The sequence below is a fragment of the Python bivittatus genome, unplaced genomic scaffold (assembly GCF_059951505.1).
Source record: "Python bivittatus isolate LINGU-HERP-01145 unplaced genomic scaffold, Pbiv_v1 ctg000960_np1212, whole genome shotgun sequence".
Taxonomy (NCBI): domain Eukaryota; kingdom Metazoa; phylum Chordata; class Lepidosauria; order Squamata; family Pythonidae; genus Python; species Python bivittatus.
Window position 1 is genome coordinate 6500218 of NW_028277124.1, and position 20113 is coordinate 6520330.

The 20113-nt window shown below is 37.4% G+C and overlaps 1 protein-coding gene across 1 annotated transcript in view; it reads right to left on the reverse strand.

The window, feature by feature from the left end:
• The window catches only part of XRN2 (5'-3' exoribonuclease 2), a 73872-nt gene extending 57472 nt beyond the window's left edge, over nt 1-16400 (reverse strand). Inside the window, exons 1-5 of the mRNA XM_007421396.4 lie at nt 16242-16400; nt 3760-3887; nt 3550-3661; nt 2886-2997; nt 2340-2398 (exon numbers count right to left, since the gene is read on the reverse strand). Coding sequence (XP_007421458.2) covers nt 2340-2398; nt 2886-2997; nt 3550-3661; nt 3760-3887; nt 16242-16316 — 486 coding nt within the window. The 5' untranslated portion in view covers nt 16317-16400. The remainder of the gene's footprint in view (nt 1-2339; nt 2399-2885; nt 2998-3549; nt 3662-3759; nt 3888-16241) is intronic.
• Nucleotides 16401-20113: the final 3713 nt, after the last annotated feature.

Below are 20113 nucleotides of genomic sequence, written 5' to 3' on the forward strand. Positions count from 1 at the left end.
CAAGATTGGGCAATTTTTAAAATATAAATTTTAAAGCAGAACACAAATATCCACTAGTTTGAGTGGGTAAAAAAATGAAGTTTCTGAAGTTGTGAAAGCATACTACTAAACACCTGGTTTGAGCATGGGCAGGATAACTTTAAGAAAAATGAATTTTGTTGAATCCTGACAGAAATTATAATGAGCATTTTTAGCCATAAACTGAAACTGATCTTAATACTCACTCTAACCTGGCACTATAGAGTTAATGTACTCTATTAATATGAGCAGGGTTGTTTTAAAATAGTTTAACAAATTACAGGCACATAGAAAATTTTCATGCATATGAACACAGTAGGCTTAGCTTAGTTACCCCTGAACTTGCATAAACATATACAGGGGCTCCTCTCCCATAAAAAATGTGACTGTAATCTTCCCTTTTTTGTTTGTTTGTTTGACATTTTTTCAGAACACACACAATGCATTGGCTTTTCTTGAATGGAACAACGCAGAGAAAAAACTTGTAAGTACATTTAAAGTTAACTATAAATTTCCAGTTCATATTATAGCCAGAAGACACCATCACACCAGTTTGGATAATGTGGGAAATCTAACAAGAAAGCCATAGTCAGTTTTAAAAAACGATGGCTACATTGGTCCACAAAAAAATAAAAAAAGATCCAACATATATGATAAAGCAATACCTTTATTAGGACCATCATACGGCACAAAAGTATGTCTAAGTGTTTAAAGTCACTAGAATTATTCCTTAGGCAAGATGTTACAAAAAGCAACAGTTTATACCTAGCAATCAAAGACAAAAATGGATGATATTCCAGATTCTGAAAACACCAAGACTTCTAATATTGAATCTGCCTTCTGCCACAGGCAAAGCTCATATGCTTCTTATGGCAGAAAACAAGAAGAAAGAAACTGGATGGGAAAAAGCAAGCATCCAAAAATTAGGTCAGATGTATCAGCTGTGAAGTCTGCACTTTAAAAGTTGTATCAAGAAGATCTGCAGTCATGTCAGCTGGGGGAGAGTGGAAAGTGAAAAAGGAAGCTACTGGCACATTTATGGCTAAGTCATAAGCTATGGTTACCATATCATCTGAATGTGCCCCAAATGACACCTGAATCAGAAACATAATTAACTGTCATCTTTGCTGCTATCTTCTTTCATAAGATGTTCTGAAACTGAGTATTTTATTGCTATCCTGTAAGGGGGAGAGGTATAAGTCCCTAGCAAATCAAGAGATATTTTGAACTGACGGATAATCTGTCTCCAAGCCATGTCTGTACTTACCTCCAGGGTTCTGTAGACAGAAGAATTTTCTTCCCTCTCTCCAACCCACTTCACTAATCTAGCATTTTCCCTTCCAAATTAAAGATGTTATACAGACAGTGAGGTGAATTGGTCTAGAATACTCTTACTCTTATAATCTGAATCTGACAAGATCCTGTTTCCAGATTTATGAAACATGTCACTGCTATTAAATTATGACATTGCCCATAAGAACCATATGTATCTAGCATTGTGCAAACTTGAGTTTTGAGAAAAAGTAGGTTCTTATTTTAGCAATTTTTTTCTTCCTAGCGTTTTCCCACAGATGCAGAGTCCCTTTTTCAGATCAACCATATGTTGATCCATTGGTTGTGACAGGAATTTACGACTGGCTTGTCGCCTGAACCTGACATTGTGGGCTGAGAGAGAGAGTGACTTAGGCTTTTGTGCCTAAGGTAGGACTAGAACTCACAGTCTCCTGGTTTCTAGCCTGGTGCCTTAACCACTAAACCAAACTGGCTCTCCTCTTATTTTAGCAATTGATATGCTGAATTATGGAAAGACTTCTGTTCATCCTCTCTCCCCATACAAACCCAGCCCAAACAAAGTATTTGACTTGGGAATACTTTTCTCAATAGCATTATTGTCTTTTGTATGTGGCAAGGGACAAACATGTGGCAAGAGAAGGGGAGAAGTGCACATGAGAAGAACTTTAGTGATACTATGACACATTCAATTGAGAGCTAGAGAAAAAAAACAGCACAAGTGCACCTAGAGGTATATCTTTTGACCTTTTATTCTTCCATTTATGTCTTGCTACAAGTTCCTACTTGGACTTGACACTGCTACCACCGCAATCATTATAGCATCCTGAACTCTAAGATTTTTCCTAATTAGTTCTGTATGTAGCATTTTAGGTGGCACCTTCACCCTCTGCAAGTGCCAACAGTCTTCAGCAATCAGAGTCTGGGATGACACTTAGAAACCCACAGCCAAGCAGTAGTTAATCAACTAACAGACTGTGACTATAGCTATGTCCAGTCTCAGTTTGGGAGATAATAGTAGTCCTACTTACTGGAGTTATGCAATTGCTGTCAAATCTTTCCTTAATTTCTTCTGGAGGTAGAAAGCCACCTTTAAAAAAATATGTAACAGAACTGAAGACTAATCTGACAGAGAAAATTATAAGATGGAAGAAGAAAGACACACATTTCATATCATTAATTTTTAACCCATAGCATTTTACTTTACTGGGAACTCTATTACAGAACTCACAATTAGATCTGATGAAAAAAAAAACCCACCTATTATGACAGTTCTAATCCAAACTAGCTGTTTACTCAATAAAAATGTCTTTACTATTCGGTGGATCTTATCCCAAGTCAAGATGTCACAAGATTCCAGTCATAGGGTTTTAAGTGTAAATTATAATTGATATGTTGGGAGCTGACCAGAATCTTGTGAATAAAGGTAAGACAGAAACTGTGCAACTCAATCAATCATGCATTTGCATGACTATTTTGCTTCACTAGATACAAGAATAAGTAAGGACAATAAGAAGCATGAAAGAACCCCTTCTTCAAATTACCTATTAATGACAAATATTAGATTATCAATTTACCTTTCCCCAAAATTTCTTGTCTAATTCTCTGCTTCTCTTCTACACTCTCTACTCCTTCTTTTGATGCTCTGAATCTTCTGGATCTTTGTTGATTCATCTTTGCCCGGGGAGCCTAGAAGAAGAGTATTAGCATTATCAATATAACTGACATTTTTCTTATTTTTCTTCATCTTTTTATTAAACCTATGAAGTCTAGATTGAATCACCATATTTGAAAGTTTATATATAAATTATACAGGCACATGCACACACACAAACAGCAGTATTTATAGACCGCCCCAATATGAACAACTCTAGGCAGCTTTTAAGTACTGTTAAATACACAGTAATATTAAGAATATTTTATTTGCTTCAGTTAAACGAGAAAAATCATAATTATTACTGACTTTCCCATGTGCACAAGTCTCCATAAATAAATGTGCAATAATTAAATATGCTTTCACTGTAGTCTACTGTGCCTCAAAGCTTTGTCACATATAGTGAAGCAGTGATATTAGCTAGTTCACATAAGTGGAACTAAACATTAAACTAATGTTAAAATACCATTTTTTCAAATGTCTGTTTTGCAAAGAATTATTTTTTCCTAAGGCAGCCTCACATCATTCAAAATGTTTTTTTTGGGGGGGTGGGGAATGAATAAGTGAACAATTTTTTTGATACTTACCACTCCATCTATTGCCATGTAGAGAAGCCGCCTTGGTCTCACAATGTTGAATAGCCTGTCAATATACTCAAAAATTGCAACCATCATTTCATCTTCATTTTTGGGTGCTGGCCTGCAGTGTAAGGAACCACATTAATATTTCAAATACTACAAATGCTGACTCCTAGAAAGTAAAAATAAATTAAAAAAAAAAGTAAAAACGTCACTTACTTGTCCTCAGGATGTGTACAAGGATGGATGATGCCATTCATATCTAAGTACAAATTATCAAATTCCACTTCATTGGGGTTTGGCTTACTGGTGTCAACTGGAATTTTGATGCCATTGCATTCTTTAGGCTGCAAACAAAAAATGATAGATGACTCTGAAATATTACGATCATATTCTAATCCAGAAGAAAATAAACCATATTCAAGGAAGCCAAGCAAAAATAGAAAGGAAAAGAAACAGAAGAAGGAAATAGAATTTTTAAAAGGAGTAAGACACGGCACCACCAGCACATGGCTATCTTTTTTGCCCCTTACTCAGGTTCCAGTATTTTTGACAAAAATATAACAACTTTTGAACAAAACTATAACTTAGAGACTTTTTAAAATACTGCTTAACATTTAGTTTGGCAAGACTATGGACAAATGGGATATACATCTACTGGGATCTGAAGCAGAGAAAGTGCTAGTTCCAGTGTGGGCACATCCATCATATCTGTCAGCGGTTCCTGTACAAGGCCAGAAAAAGGTGCGGCTTTTTAAAGGAGCTGTGAACACATGTGATGAGCATATCCCCATCAGAGCTAAAGCACTTTTCCTGTTTGGATCCAAATAGCTGTATATCTTTACAGTATATTATCATTATGATTTTAAAACATAAAATTATTTTATACCCAGAGTATGACCATTTTAAAGCAAAGCATATACAGTATGTAACACAAGCTAACAATGCATCTATAATCTTTGTTCCAGAGAAGCAAATTGGCTGTGTGCATACGCACACACCTACACCCCTGAAGCAGCCTCATAAGCTTAGAAAAAAATCTGATTTAATTATTCAAACATAGGTGCTTCATATGCACTCTTACATCCAGTGATGTAATGGATGGCATGAGCGAGGAGGATACTGGAATGGAGGATCAAGGTTATCAGGAGGGAGGGGGAACATTCCAGAGCAAGCGCTTTCTCAGTCCACAGCAGGAACGTGGGAAGACAAAGAGGGTGAGGACAGCCCCTCCCTAGAGTCTCACGGGGTATATCCCCACTAGTTGCTTTAGCATAGGTTTAGTCTGGCAAGATTCTGTCTATTAGGAGCAAGCTAATAAAGGAACTACTGTATATTGGACTGGACTGTCTCATCGTTGTTCTTGGGCTGGGCCTGACAAATGACCCACTTCTTGCATAGTGTCAATAAAAAACATGTAATAGCAACACTCAAATTAGCATGTTTCTTAAAGCTAAGGACAAAAGTTTTATGCTGCTTATTCATAAACAATACAAATGTATTGGAACATCCACTGTTTGTATTGTCTCCTTATTCCTCACTGCAGATATTTCTATCTGCAATCTCACATCTCTCTGCACACTAACCTAAATTAGCAACTAGTCTTTTCCAGAATTGTCTCAGACTCTAATAAGGAACTTTGCAGCCAAGAAAGCTGTTAAGTACAAGGACCCTATTAGGAATAATGTGAACTCAGTCTGTTGATCCCTGCCTCAGCTGACTGGATGGTCATGGTTTTCATGCTGAGGACTTTCAGAATGATAATCTAAAATGCTGCCTCAACATGCCATTGGCTTCATAAATCTAGGAAGACATGCTTGATTTGATTTTATCAGCTAGACAGTAGAAAATAATTTCCAAATCAAAGTTTTGATGTCAACTTCATTTCATGGTTATAAAGTTGGATTTCAGCTACCTCATTCAAACCCTGCCAACACAGGAAATCTGCTATTACAGTGTTCCCTGATAAAGCCTAGGTCTATATTTTAAAGAGTCTAATGAAAGAAAGTCCATCACTTTATAAGGAAGTCTGTTCCACTGTAAAACATTTCATACCATCAGAATGGGTTTTGTAAGGTTAAGCAGAATATGTTGTCTTGTAATTTGATTCCATTTGTTTAGATCCTAACATCTAATACATTCTTTGTTCATGTCCTAACTTCTAAAGCAACAGAAGTTTCAATAATGTTATCTAATTCCAGGGGTCAGGGGTCTATTTTTAATTCTCAAAAAATAATGGATTCCCCAGTATGTTGAATATTGACATTTCAGAAGCAGCTGATAGGCTGCTGAAGGCTCTGAAATCAGTGCAGCTTTACGAAGTCAGCACAGCTTTCTAAAGGCTCAGGGAGCCATATGTAGGAAAAGTTCACCGCAGAAGCTAGATCCGAAAAGGAGACAGTAAACGCGAGGTGCTTCTGCTTTGGCCGCAGGGGCTGAGCGCAAAAGGCAAAAGGTTGGTGAGGGGAATTGGGAGAGAAGGCAGCTGGGAGAATGAATACTTCCAGGGGTGGCTTTGTGCGGCAGGGCTGGGGCAGCTGCAGCTTCATGCTGTGCTACAGCTCAGGGGCTGCTTGCCACCCCGCAAGGCATGGTGCAGGGCAGCCAAAAGGGGAGAGATGGGGGGAGTTAGGTAGGTGGGGGGAGTTGAAGTGCAAATGCGGGAGGGTGCCAAGCACCTGAATTTTGATCACGTGACCATGGAGGCACTGCAACGGCTATAACTTCAGGCACAGGTCATAAGTCCCTTAGTTCAGTGTTGTCGTAACTTCGAAGTCACTGAACAAATGACGTAAGTCAAGGACTACCTGTATATCTTGAAGATGTCAGGCTAGGGATCTGCATTACTAATCAGTAGTACAGTGGTACCTCTACTTACGAACGCCCCTACTTACGAAATTTTCGAGATACAACCAGCTCCGGCCCCAAAAATTTACCTCTACTACGAACTTGCCTCTACTTACGAACCGGATCCGCGGCCATTTTCCCTGCTGCCACGCAGTCGCGGCTTCCTGTGGGCTAGATTGCGGTAGCAAGGAGACGTTCGGTGAGGCTTGTGGTGTGTTTTGTGGCGTTTGGAAGGTTTTTGTGGCATTTGGAAGGTTTTTGAGGTTTAAAAATAAAATGCATATGTTTCAGAACTGTTTAGCCGTATTTACATTGAACCTTATGGGGGAAATTTACCTCGGGGTGCGACCAAATTCGGAGGGTGGATTAGCCGTATTTACATTGAACCTTATGGGGAAATTTGCCTCGACTTGAGACCAACTCGAGTTGCAACCAGAGTCACGGAACGGATTAAGTTCGTAACTAGAGGTACCACTGTATATTGAAACTGCAAAGACCCCAGTGCATGTTTTGGCTAAACAGAGGTCACAAATTTGAAAAACTGGAAGATCTGTTAACTAGATGGCATTGACTCACACTATTCAAAACTGAAAATTAAATGATATATAGCAAGAAATAAAACAGCAATCTTGTATTTTCTATAGTAACATGAAGTATTTCTTACCTTTAGCTCCTATTAGTGAATGGCTCTTTACAGTATATAAAATTGGCTCTTTCCTAACCATTTATTCACTTTACTAGGTAACTCTGGATTAGTAGAGCCTGTCACTCAAAGTCACTTAGCAAATTTTTTGGCTACTAAGTATTGGAACTTAAATCTCTAAGTTTTTCTCCTAAGACCTTAAGTTTTCCTTTGAATCTTTTCAAAGCATTACATAAAGGCAAGGACAAAATTCATAGCATTATCATAAGAAAATTCAGGTAAGAGAACTAAGTTACTCTTGTTTCTCAGTAGAATAGTCTTCAGTTTTTGTTTTTTAATGCCTAGGATCAAATTTGAAACTATCCAATTTATTGCTATTACGGTATATAAAATTACCTAACTATAATTTCTATTTGTTTGTTGAGTAAGTGCAAAAACTGGGCACTCTTGTAAACATGTATAATGGGCAGAAGCTCAAGAAACAATCAGAGAAGTGTATTTCTATTACAATTATATTATTCCCAGGATGTACTGATGTAAATTTATCTGTTACTTTTTGTTGGGCTCAGAATTTATCCAAGCTGCAAAATCTATGTTTAACTACAGTTTCATTGCTAGCTATGGTAATTTTTTAAAGAAAAATCATGCTCTTTCTTAATTTCACTGCAACTTGAATGGGAAGTAAGATTCAGCACAGACTACCACCCCATCTACTTTTGTGGCCCTAAGAAGAAAAACAAGAGATTTTGTTTTGACCAATTTTTTTCAACTGCAAAACATCTGAACTGTTGAGTTTTGTTTCGATGGGACACTTGGAATGGTCCAACAGAAAACTTTGAGTGGAGCTATTTGTTTTGAATTCAGAACTTTTTTCTTTTTTACTGTGCAGCCAAAATAAAATAGATAAACTCTATTCTTTTCTTGATGGAATAGTTGGTTGCAGAAAATATTGTTTGTTTTTAAAATAAGTGTTTTTCTCTAGGACTTGTGAGAGAGAGGTGGCTTGAGGTATACATATCCATATTCTCAAAAATGGACATGCATTAAAAACAGCACATAATGCTTTCTTCTAATTCAAATATTCCCCCAGCCCTGTTTTTAGTTTCTAGAAGTTCAAAGCTCTTTGAAACAGCTAAAATTGAAAGATGTTGATAAAATGCTGTGTGTCATGATCCCATCTTCCTTAGACCCATAACTTATTCAAAGCTTCAGAACTAACTTTCTCACAGATGTCTCTACTTCAGCTGATAGAGTCTTTAATATTTATAGTCTTTAATATTTTATAGCTGTCCTAGCCTGCTCAGGTTGGCACATTAAAAATCAGTAGCATAGTCTGACTAGATGTTACACTGTAAAGTATAAACCAAATTTATCCAAGTCCAAACACAAATAGTTCCAGCTGGTAGAAACAGAGAGGGACAAGGAATTGCCTCCTTCTGTTTTGTTTTGTTTTTTAGATTTTTTTATCCCACCTTTCTTATCTTTATAAATAAGGTGGTGAACATATCTAATACTCCTTCCTCCTCCTATTTTCTCCACAACAACAACCCTGTGAGGTAAGTTGGGCTGAGAGAGAGTGACTGGCCCAAAGACACCCAGCCGGCTTTCATGCCTAAGGTGGGATTAGAACTCACAGTCTCCTGCTTTCTAGACTGGTGCCTTAACAGCTAGACCAAACTGTTCATTCATTCTCAGGCACTGACATTTCCAGAGACTGGGTGGCCCTTGCCTAGTTCCAGAATCCAAATCATTAGCACGCCAAGACTAGTTTCTGACTCTATGCTCTTTATTCTCATTTGAAGAATGCATTTCTAGTTGGTCCCTAACAATAACTCTTATATAGAATACCCTTTGAAAATTCTGAAAACCTACTGTGACTGAACAGACTGACTCTAGCTACTCTAAGGAATAAACTACAAATCATTTGGGGTGGGGATGTGGAATAGAGAAATTACTGGAAAGTTATTCCATTCATAATTAACTAACATGATTAGATGATGGAGAACATTAAGATGTATTAAGGAATGAACTCATTTCAGACACTTAACAATTTCATTTTTAAACTTCATATGCAATTATTGAACTTCAAACTTTGTGAAAAGTTAGCTGTTGTGAACTCCAGTATTCATGTACTAAGCATGGGAAACAGGATCTTTGCCTCAGTTGCCTGGTGTCCATATGGTGCCCAAAGATAACATGGAAGCCATGACACCTCACAAATGTTTTAAAATAGATAAAATTTTACAGCATGTGAGGTCTCAGGTAGCAATAGCTCAGATGGGTTTCAATCTGTTTAGGGGCTTTTACAACATTGTACAAGATTGTGTGGTACTTGCTAGTGCTTCAAGATTGCCAGCCTCTGCTCTAGACTGTCCTCCTAACATATGGCCTTGTCAACTATAACCATATTTTGGGAGGCATTTGAATTTCATTATGTATTCTTTGATATTTTTATAATTATTTTTATAATTTTATAATAATAATAATATTTGATGTCATTAAGTTATACTAAATTCTACTTACAAAGCAAAGAACAAAAATACACTTCAAAATAAACAGCACTAACATCTGAATCTAGATAGGCAGAATTAGAAGAAAAGCATGATGCATCCATTAATATTCTGTTTCCTTAAAAGGGTGTAATGGATGATAATCATGAATTTTGATGGAATTAGGGCCATGATGCATTATTTCCCCATTTAAATTATAATTACTCAATATTTGTATTGTTTTTAATCCCAGTTATATAATGGGGAGTTGGACATCACTTGAAATCAGATGAATAAAATGGTCCTGTAAATAAAATTAAATAAGTGAAAGATAGTTAGCTGCACCACTTCCCACTCATATCTTTGGGGTTTTTTTTTGTTACTGAGACTAAGCTACTTGCCCTCAAATTTCCATGATTTTTAAAGTAATATACTGGCATAGACATCAAGCCACAATAATGTTAAAAAAATATCATGACATCATACAAACTTTGCATTTCCATGCTGTAATGACATCATGATGTCTGATGCAAGCATGTAAATTGCATCATCTGTGCTATGGCATCATGATGCACATATCATCCTTTGCCTCTCCATTGTCTTCCCTATGGATTCCTATACATATCTGACCTTCTTGTGGGGGGCAGAGTTTTTTCTGCAATGCTGAATCCCCTATTTTGTCTGTGGGATTTTCATGTCTTATTCACCAATCAAGTTCATTATGTTATTTTCATATATATAATAACAGCATATGACTACAACATTCTTATAGGTCAAGATGCAAAGTGACTATAGGACTCATTCATGTGTAACACCACTGTTCTTACATTAAAAATCTCTATTTATCCCAGCTTCCCAACCTGTTTATACAAATACTAGTCTCTGATTTTAATTTAACATGTGTTGTTGTGGTTCAGTCATTAAGTCATGTCTGACTCTTCGTGACCCCATGAACCATATCACACCAGGCCTTCCTGTCCTTCACTGCCTCCTGGAGTTTGCTCAGTTTCATGTTCATTGCTTCAGTAATGTTATCTAACCATCTCATCCTCTGCTGTCCCCTTCTCCTTTTGCCTTCAATCTTTCCCAGCATCAGGGTCTTTTCCAAAGAGTCCTCTCTTCGCATTAGGTGGCCAGAGTATCTGAGCTTGAGCTTCAGTATCAACCCTTCCAATGAGCAGTCAGGGTTGATTTCCTTTAAAATTGACTGGTTTGATCTTCTGGCAGTCCAAGGGACTCCTAAGAGTCTTCTCCAGCACCATAATTCAAAGGCATCAATTCTTCGGCACTCAGCCTTCCTTATGGTCCAGTTCTCACAGCCATACATTACTACTGGAAAAACCATAGCTTTGATTATGTGGATCTTTGTCGGCAAGGTGAAGTCTCTGCTTTTTAATATGCTGTCTAGGTTTGTCATAGCTTTCCTCCCAAGGAGCAAGCGTCTTTTAATTTCATGGCTGCAGTCTCCGTCTGCGGTGATCTTGGAGCCCAAATAAATAAAGTCTGTTACTGCTTCCATTACTACCCCTTCTATTTGCCAGGAATTGATGGGTCCAGATGCCATGATCTTAGTCTTTTTAATGTTGAGTTTCAAGCCAGCTTTTGCACTCTCCTCTTTCACCCTCATCAAGAAGCTCTTTAGTTCTTTCTGCCATTAGGGTGGTATTATCTGTATATCTGAGGTTGTTGATATTTCTCCCCACAATCTTAATCCCGGCTTGTGATTCTTCCAGCCCAACATTTCTCATGATGTACTCTGCATATAAGTTAAATAAGCAGGGTGACAGTACACAGCCTTGTCGTACTCCTTTCCCTATTTTGAACCAATTGGTTGTTCCATGACTGGTTCTAACTGTTGCTTTTTGGCCCGCATACAGATTTCTAAGGAGACAAGTAAGGTGGTCTGGCACCCCCATCTCTTTAAGAATTTGCCACATACCATAGCCTATTTAATTTAATTTAAATTTAATTTAATTTAACATACCATAGCCTATCCTGTTCTAGCTTTTAAAACTGAATCTATTGAAACTATAAACTCATAGTATGGGAATTAAATAAAGTGACTTTTCATTTTTAGCACAGGAAGGCAAACATGACTTAGATGGATGACTCATATGATTGGAATACAGTAATCAAAGGATATAATCTGTTCAGAGTAAACTACAAAGAGAGAAAAAGTTGCACTGTACATTAAAAGTATCCACACATGTTCAGAAATCCAAGCAAGTAATCTTGGTGATACTATGGAAAGTATCTGGGTTAAAATGAATAAAAGCAATACAAGTACCACAAACAACTGTATTACAGCCCACTCAAAAAAAACCGCACCATGAAGAATATAAGCATTATTGTTATGAGCATTTCTATCAAAATAAATTGAAGACAAAATAAAAGCAGCACCTTTCTACTATTGACTATTCATTGATTCTGAAGATGTGGATGGTTTCCAGAAGCAAATTGCAGATAATTCAAAAGGGCATGAAGGCATAGTGATGCAGTCTTTAATTACTCCAACATCTGTTGAGAGACAGCTCTAGTCATTCAGAACAATACTTGCCTGGCTGATATCTTCTCATTCAGTAAGTGGTGGAAGATACAGGAGGTTCAACTATCCTTCAGTTAAGCTTAACCAACAGGGAACAGTTGGTCAATGAAGTGGAAGAAACAGAAATACCGAGGGAAAGTGACTATGTGATTGTGGAGTTCTTGATTTTAAGGGTAACTGAGGATTTCCAGGAAAGCAATGGCAGACTGAAGTCATTTCTGCAAGAGAGCAGCCAACAACCACTGTGAAAAAAGGAGCCAGTGAATGAATCGGCTCCTCAGAACCCCTCTTTGGATCAAAGAGAGGACTAGTATCACCCACAAGTTTGCTCCATACAGAGGCTCACCCATGAAGATCACAAAATAGTGATCTCCAGTTGGTTTGAAAGCTCTGGGAGCCAGGAGAAAACCATCCTGCCTAAGCCATAGTTTGGTGCCTTTAAATGGACACTGGGTTCGCCTACTTCCTCTCTTACTAACCTTAGGAAATTGTTTGTTATTGATCTTTTGGATGTTATGAACCTTCTGAAGGGCAAGTTTCACTACACTGGGAGAGCTTCCTTCTATCCTGGATGAAAGAAGTTTCATGTAAGTTTAAGGATTAAAAAGAAAAAAAAAAATTGGAAAACAGCAAAATAGAATGTTGATTCTGGAAAGTTAGGGGGCCAGACAAACCTGAAAGAATATTTCCTGTGGGTTGTTTACAATTTTATAAAAGTATATATGAAGATTTTGAAATTAACTGTAAGAAATACTCCTGTGGGAAAGTTTTGCTGATTGGAAAATAGACATATGATAAGAGGGGACTTTGAAGGTTGACTAGAGGGAACCAGAGAGAACTAAGGATTACAATTAAAGGAGAAAAGACCTATTAATACAATGAGCAATATTATCTGACTATAGAAAAAATTAAGGTTGTCTGGGAACAATGTACTTAGAAATTATCTTCAAGATTGTCTGCCCCTATAAAAATGGATCTAACAAAGGCTACAGAAGAGGAACAGATTCTCTTGAACAAAATAGAGACTGAGGCTAACTTGAATGTGGATTTGAAAATGGATTTTTAAAAAATGCCAAACTACAAGAGTGATATGGAAAAAGATAACGTGGATTTGAAAACGGATTTAAAAATGACAGATTATAAGAGTGATATGGAAAAAGATATCACAATGTATTTACAAATGAAACTGGCTGATGTTTTAATAACTAAAGGGGACGTACAAATAACAAATCAGAAGAGTGACTTGGATAGACTTCTTATCTTGGATTTACAAAAGGGATGTGTTAAACTATAGAAGCAGTTTCTGAGAGGAGACAAAGAGAAAATAATAAATCAATCTGTGGGATATTATTTGATGGGATTAAAGATCAAACTTTTAAAAAGTAAACGGAAGGACTATAAAGTGAATTTATTTGATCAGGGTTAAATTATATGTTGTAGTTTCTGGTAGCTATTAATGGCTTTATTTTTTTTTTAACCAGGATTGAATGACGGGGCTTTAAAGATTTGTTTATAAACAGGGAGAGATTTATTTTGCTTTATTCCTCAGAGAAAGTGATAAGTTGGAACACAAAATGGATTTATTTGATTAAGGTTAAAATATACATATATGTTATTATTTCTGGTAGCTCTTAATGGACTTTTGCTGAATAGGACTGAATGATGAGTTTTTCCAATTTGTTAAGTGATAAGAGATGAAATATAGGAAGAAGAGTTTTTTAAAAAATTATTGAAATACTAGAGAGGGTGCTAAGTTACTGAAGTTCTTTATACTTGTCTGGAGAGATGGGGGAGTCATTTTTTTATAGTTCTCCTTTTCTTATTTTTTTCCTTTTCTTTTCTCCCTTTGCACTTTTCTTTCTTCACTTTTTATATTTCTCTTCATTTGTACTAGTCATTTATCTTTGTATTGGTAAACTTTAATAAAAAATTTTCAAAAAAGATTTTAAGTGTAACTGAACTGATTGTAATGAAATGCTTCTCTTGCACTTCAAGAAAATAGTTTTTAATAGATTCAGAGCAATGATAAGTAGAATTGCATGATAGGAGAAGCTGAACAGGAAATAACTGAGCACAGGTGAGGCTTCCTAAAAAAAGAGAAACAATTCCAAAATAGGGCAGAGAGGAGAAAGAGAGAGCGAGAGAAGGAAGACAGTAAAACAAGTCAATTAGACCGTGCAGAAACACAGGGCGGGGGGAGAGACAACATATAGGGGGTGGAAAAGGGGCTAGATCATCAAGGAAAAGTACACAGAGATAGCCTAGAACTGTAGAGATAATGACAGACATGTTAAAGCTCAGAATATGCTGAGTATGGAAAATGAGGACAAAAAAAGGCTTTTAAAGAAATATTTAAAATACAGTAAAATGATGAGTAGCAAACAAAAGGTGGAACTGCTCAACTCCTAATTTGCTCAGTCTTCTACAACAAGGTTTTCCACCAATCAAGTCCTAAAGGTTTATGAAGCATTCAATCGAATTTCCTTAGGACTCTTCGATACTGCAAAATGCAGTCTTGAGGGTTGAAGCTAATGTGCCAAGCATTAAGGCCCAGGCCTGGACCAAGATTCTAATCTCAGGACTTAGAATCATGTTTGACTCTACTGGCCTGATGCCTCTGCTGTTGTCAGACAGCTACCAAGCTCATTGGCACCATACCTACATGGAAGAACTTTGCAGCCTTGGCCTCTCTCCTGAATATTTAGGCCAATTAACCCTGGAGAAGGCCAAATCAATAACAAAAGAAAGAATTAGGGACATTGGTCGCCAAAAGAGAGAGCCAGTTTGGTCTAGTGGTTAAGCCACCAGGCATATCAGATTTCAAATGACATAATAGTGATCAGGATAGCTAATTCCTTGTAAGAGAGAAATAAAATTCAAAATGGTTTTGATATGCTAGATATACGGTCTGAAAATATCACATAAAAAATTATGCACTTAAGAAATAGAAATCAAATACATAGGTATAGAATAGGAACATCTGGTCCAGTAATACTAGCTTGTGAAAAAGATCTTGGCATAAAAGTCCATTCACATTCAGTTTCCAAACTGAATAATCACCAACATAAAGAAGGTAAATGCAATTTTAGGCTGTATCGACATTAGTATACTTTCTAATTCATACAAACAAATTGTCTCACTATGTTGCCCTTGCATACTGTATACAATTCTGGGATTCACACTTTAAGAAGAAACTAGGATAGGTACAAAGAAAGGTAAGAATGATCAGAGGTCTGGAAACAAATCCTACTTGGAAAGATTGAAGGAACCATGTTAGCCTTGAAAAAAGACTACTGAAGAGGACATGATAACACTCTTCAAGTACAAAATAAACATACCAGTCCCGTTTTGCCACAGATGACAGAACATGGAAAAATAGCTTTAAGTCAGCGGAAGGAGATTTCAGTTATACGCTACGAAAACAATCTAACAATAAGAGCAGACTGACATGGAAAGTAGAGAACCAGGCTTGATGTTATAAAAGGCCCCTTCCAACTCTAATTTTATTACTATGCTAGCCAACTTATTGTGTCAGGCTTTTACAAAAGCAAGAACAAAGAATAAGAATGTTTAATAACAAGTTTAACCTGGGAAGTTTACTGTAGAACACCTTAAGTAGCAGCATTTTATTAACAGGCTTGACAGTTATGAGGCAATGTGTGTGCAAATGTGCTAAAATCAAGCGGTACTTCTGCCTACTCAGCATCCATTCTATTTAGGCTTTACGAAACTCTGCCAGGTTCAATAAAGCTAACAACCTATCTAAACAATGATTTTTCTATGAAACTGATAAAAAAGAGTATCATGAACCCCCTGACTTTAATCTCCTAGATCCTCTTCAACATGAAAATAATACAGCCAACCGAAAGCACTATATGAACGGTTAGTAAGCTGGAAGAGCCTGTTTTGCTGACTTTTTGAAAACCAAAACATGCTGTACATCACTGTTGCAAAAACTTAAGAACCACCGACTACAAAGCCGGACAAGTAATTCCACGAGAAAGCGCCAGCGGTGGTTCTCCCGAGACCCAACATCTCGCGAGAGCAATAACCTGCCCGGAGAGATCCCGCAGCATTTCCGTTTTTCCTCTTTTAGGCCTAATCAACGCGGGCTCAAAAGCCGCGGCAATGCAGCGCCAGCGGCCATCCCGCCAAAGGCCCTTCCTCTCTCACTCACCTTTTCTTCTGTGCAGGACACGATGATCGAGGGGTATTTGCGGCTCAGCCACCGGAAAAATGCCGGGACCCCCATTGGTCGCCCCGAATCCTTGGACGCGCAGACCGTTCCGCAATAAAACCGGCGACGAAAGATGTCCGGGTCACCAGGTCACCCCTAGCACGATGGGTAAAGGACGGAACTGCGCAGGGCGTAGGGTAACGTGACCAGTGACGTAATTTCTCCACCTCTCCTGGTCGAAGCGAACGGAAAAATGGTTTCAGTTTCGGGTGGCAGGTGGAGGAGCGGGGGCACCTCGCAGCGGGAAAAGACGGGCGGATGCGTAGTATTGCATTGGGTACTCATTGATAGCTAGTAAATTAAATAATACTGGCCGGAGGGCATTTCGGGAAAATCGCTAGCATATCCGTCGCTAAATTTACGCTCTATTTTGCCTGTTCAAAAACTACTTTTTCTAACTTTACCAACTGGCTTACCGCTCCCTCCATACATCCGAATTTGGCATAGTGTACTCCGTATTTGAAGTTATAACCCACTGGATTGCACCCTTGCTCAATCCGGGGGCCCGCAGGTGAACTGGCCTTCCGTGCCCATCATCAGAATTCTTGTTACGGAAGTTCCACGCATCTGGCATGGAACTGGATTGTAGAAGGGTGCTGTATTGTGTGTTCAGTGAGGGAATCCGAATCTGTGGTAGAGCACTTCCCCCCCCCCCCCCCGGGCAAACTCAAGATCTGTATTGGAATCTCTCCTTAACAGGAGCTGCTGGCTGGAATTGAAGAAGTAGCTTTGCAAGAATGCTGCTGCTGGACCAGAGGCCTACTAGTGAATAACACAATGTCCTTCTTTTCCATTATTTTTGTGTATGTGATTGTGGTGGACAGGGAGACATATTGGTAACACAGTGGGGGTAGCCCATTTGATTAACTGTTTGTTTAGAGTAATTTAATTTCAGTGGAAAATATTTAGCTTGTGCATTGCAGGGTAGAGAAATCTCAGTTGCCTGATTTGCACAACTTATTTTGTGATGATTTACATGTTATTTATAGAATAATTCATTAACCAGCATGTTGCATATACTCAGCCAGTTGTGATTCATTAGGGCAACCAGATATGGGCTGCAAAGCTCCAGGTCATCACTAGATGAAAGCAAGAGTTTTAGTTTTTCTCTGTTATCATTTGGACATGAGAATAAAAAAATAGATCTTGCAAATCAGAAGAGCAATGGCCATCATTGTGTTTAAATTACTTCTCTCACTTTGATCTTCATAAACACTGTAAATTTTATCTGGGGGCGGGAATACCCTGAGCAATTCATTTGGTTGCTCTTAAATGTTTTCTCCCAGTTTCCATAGTTCATTCAGCTCATAGCGAATACCCAAGCCTATGATAATGAAACAAGCCAGGGATTACTGGGAGATGGAAAATTCCTCTTTAATGGGATCAAACACTAGTAATAGCTGATTATCAAGCCTAATTTATGGCAGTAATGCAGGCAACAATTAAATGTTTTCTACCAATGTATCAACTCAGTTTCATTCAGTGGAGTCTTTGTGGGGGATCAAAGTCTATGGGCTTTTACCTGATGAGTGGTCTAACAGAGCCCTTAGTAGTTCACTGTGACATATTTTCAAAACACTTTGAAGTCAAAAATGATTGTACATTGTGACTTAGATTCTACAGTTTTAGCATATCAAAAGTGCTACACAGTTTTGGCATGTAAAGTACTATTTGATGTCTTTGCTTTTAGAGCCTGATGTTGAGAAAAATATATTTGGAAAAATTCAGGCAATCATCTGCTTTGTCCCTTGAAGCTTCTAAATCTACTGCGAAGGAGATGCTCAGCTGAGTCCACATGGTTATGTATTCCTTTTTACTAGTAGTTCAACCTTATTAAGGCGGTAGTGGGAAGCTACTACAAAAATAATTGTACCCAGAAGTTCTGAATAACTGTAGACCAGTAGCCAATATCCCTTCCTTTCTCCTTTTTCTTCTGGTACAAGTACAAAACCATTTGTATTTGACTTCAAGTTCATCTTTACTGCAGTCAAAAGCCAACCATATAAATTATTTGATTAATACTAACCATATTTCCCATATAAATAAAACTCTTTATCACTAACCCACTATTAAGAAATTAAGATGTACTCCACTAAAATGCACCATGTGGTGATAGCTGTTATTATCTCCTCCCTAAAGTTACAGGCTATTATATGACATCTTGCCAAGCTGTGACTAATGTGCAAATCCTTACCTATTAAAAGTACATAAAGTTTAAATCAGGTTTCTATGGGCTAGAAATCTGACAGGATCACAGTAATGTATTTAAGTTGACTCTCTCTATAACAATTACAGTATAAAAGCACACAGATAACGTTTTCAATTGCTCCTGATTCCCAAAGCAAAGGCACTCTGTATATGGAATAAGAATATATCTGCCCTGTAGAATTGCTGAAAGAAACATATCACATCTTGTTTTCATAAATAGTCTTCGTTTAAATGATACCAAAGTGAGGAGATAGAGAGCAGATTTCTTTCTAGGGCAAATAACCTGGTCTCTTAATTGCACTAGACAGGCAGTATTTAACTGAAAAATCTATATCCGCACATTCCTCTGTAGATGTTGCTACTTGCTTGTAGCCCAAGGAAAGAGACAATTTGGGGTAAGTCTGCTGAACATAGCTTTAACTCCATGGTCTGCTGTAATCTGGATAGAAAGGTAATAGTAAATGTTAAGGATAGCAGACTGCCCAGAAAAATTATTTTCAGCCACTAATAGTAATTGTAAACAAAGCCATTTTATTCTTTGAGTCCCTTTAATATATTAATATTTTAACATGAAAGCTGCAGTGGAACTTTTAAGCTAATTTTTGCTTCTCTCTTATTTTTTCTAAGGTATATATTTTCAGCTGTAAATTGAAAGTCTAAAGAAAACCAGTATGGTATAGTGGTTAAAGTGTTGGTTTAGGAATAGAAAGACCCAAGGTCCAGTCCAGAGTTTTTCAAACCATGTTCTGTGGAACTCTAGGTTCCGCAAGAACCTGATGGATTTCTATCAGACTAAGGACAAAAAAAACAAACCCTCAGATGCAGCCATGTTTTAATCACTAGAGCTTTCTTCTTGATCTGGGATTCTGAGATTTTTTTTTTAACTTAACATTTTTTTAAAACTTAATTGTGGAAGCTGATTGGGTGACTTTGTGCTACTCGCTCTGTCTCAGTCCAGCCTATATCAGGGGAATGCTATGGGGAAAAATAGGAAAGGAGCACTATGTATGCTATTGTCAGCTCTTGAACAAAAGGCAGGACATAAATAAATAAATTGTGATTTTAAAGTCTAAGCTGTTCTGGGGATGCTTTCTTTAATGACAATTTTAAAAATAATCTTGTACAGTTGTACATTAATGTTTTTACTGAATTACTGTATTTTATAATAGGTACTTCATTAAATTACTGTAGTGATGCACTTCATAATCAAAATATAAAACTTTTCTCCCCTCCGTAATACTTTTATTCAATAGCAATTTTCTGTGCTTACTATATATACTCACAGATAAGCTGAGAATTTTAGGTTCCAAAATATACCCCCAAAATTGGGTTTGGCTTATCTGCAGACCAGAACTCAGATTTTTTAAAGCCCATCATGGTTTTAAAATTGCAGTTTAGTAAACGATGACATAACAGTTTGCAGTTTCCTGCCTTTCACTGCAGTTAAACATTCAAGGGTTGGCTTACCCATGGGTAACACATTTTTCATGGTATTTTGGTTGAAATTTTGAGGGTTGGCTTATCCGTGGATGGGTTTATCTGTGATTATATATGGTAAGTTAAGTTGGGAAAACACATAACACATACATAAATATAGCTCCCAG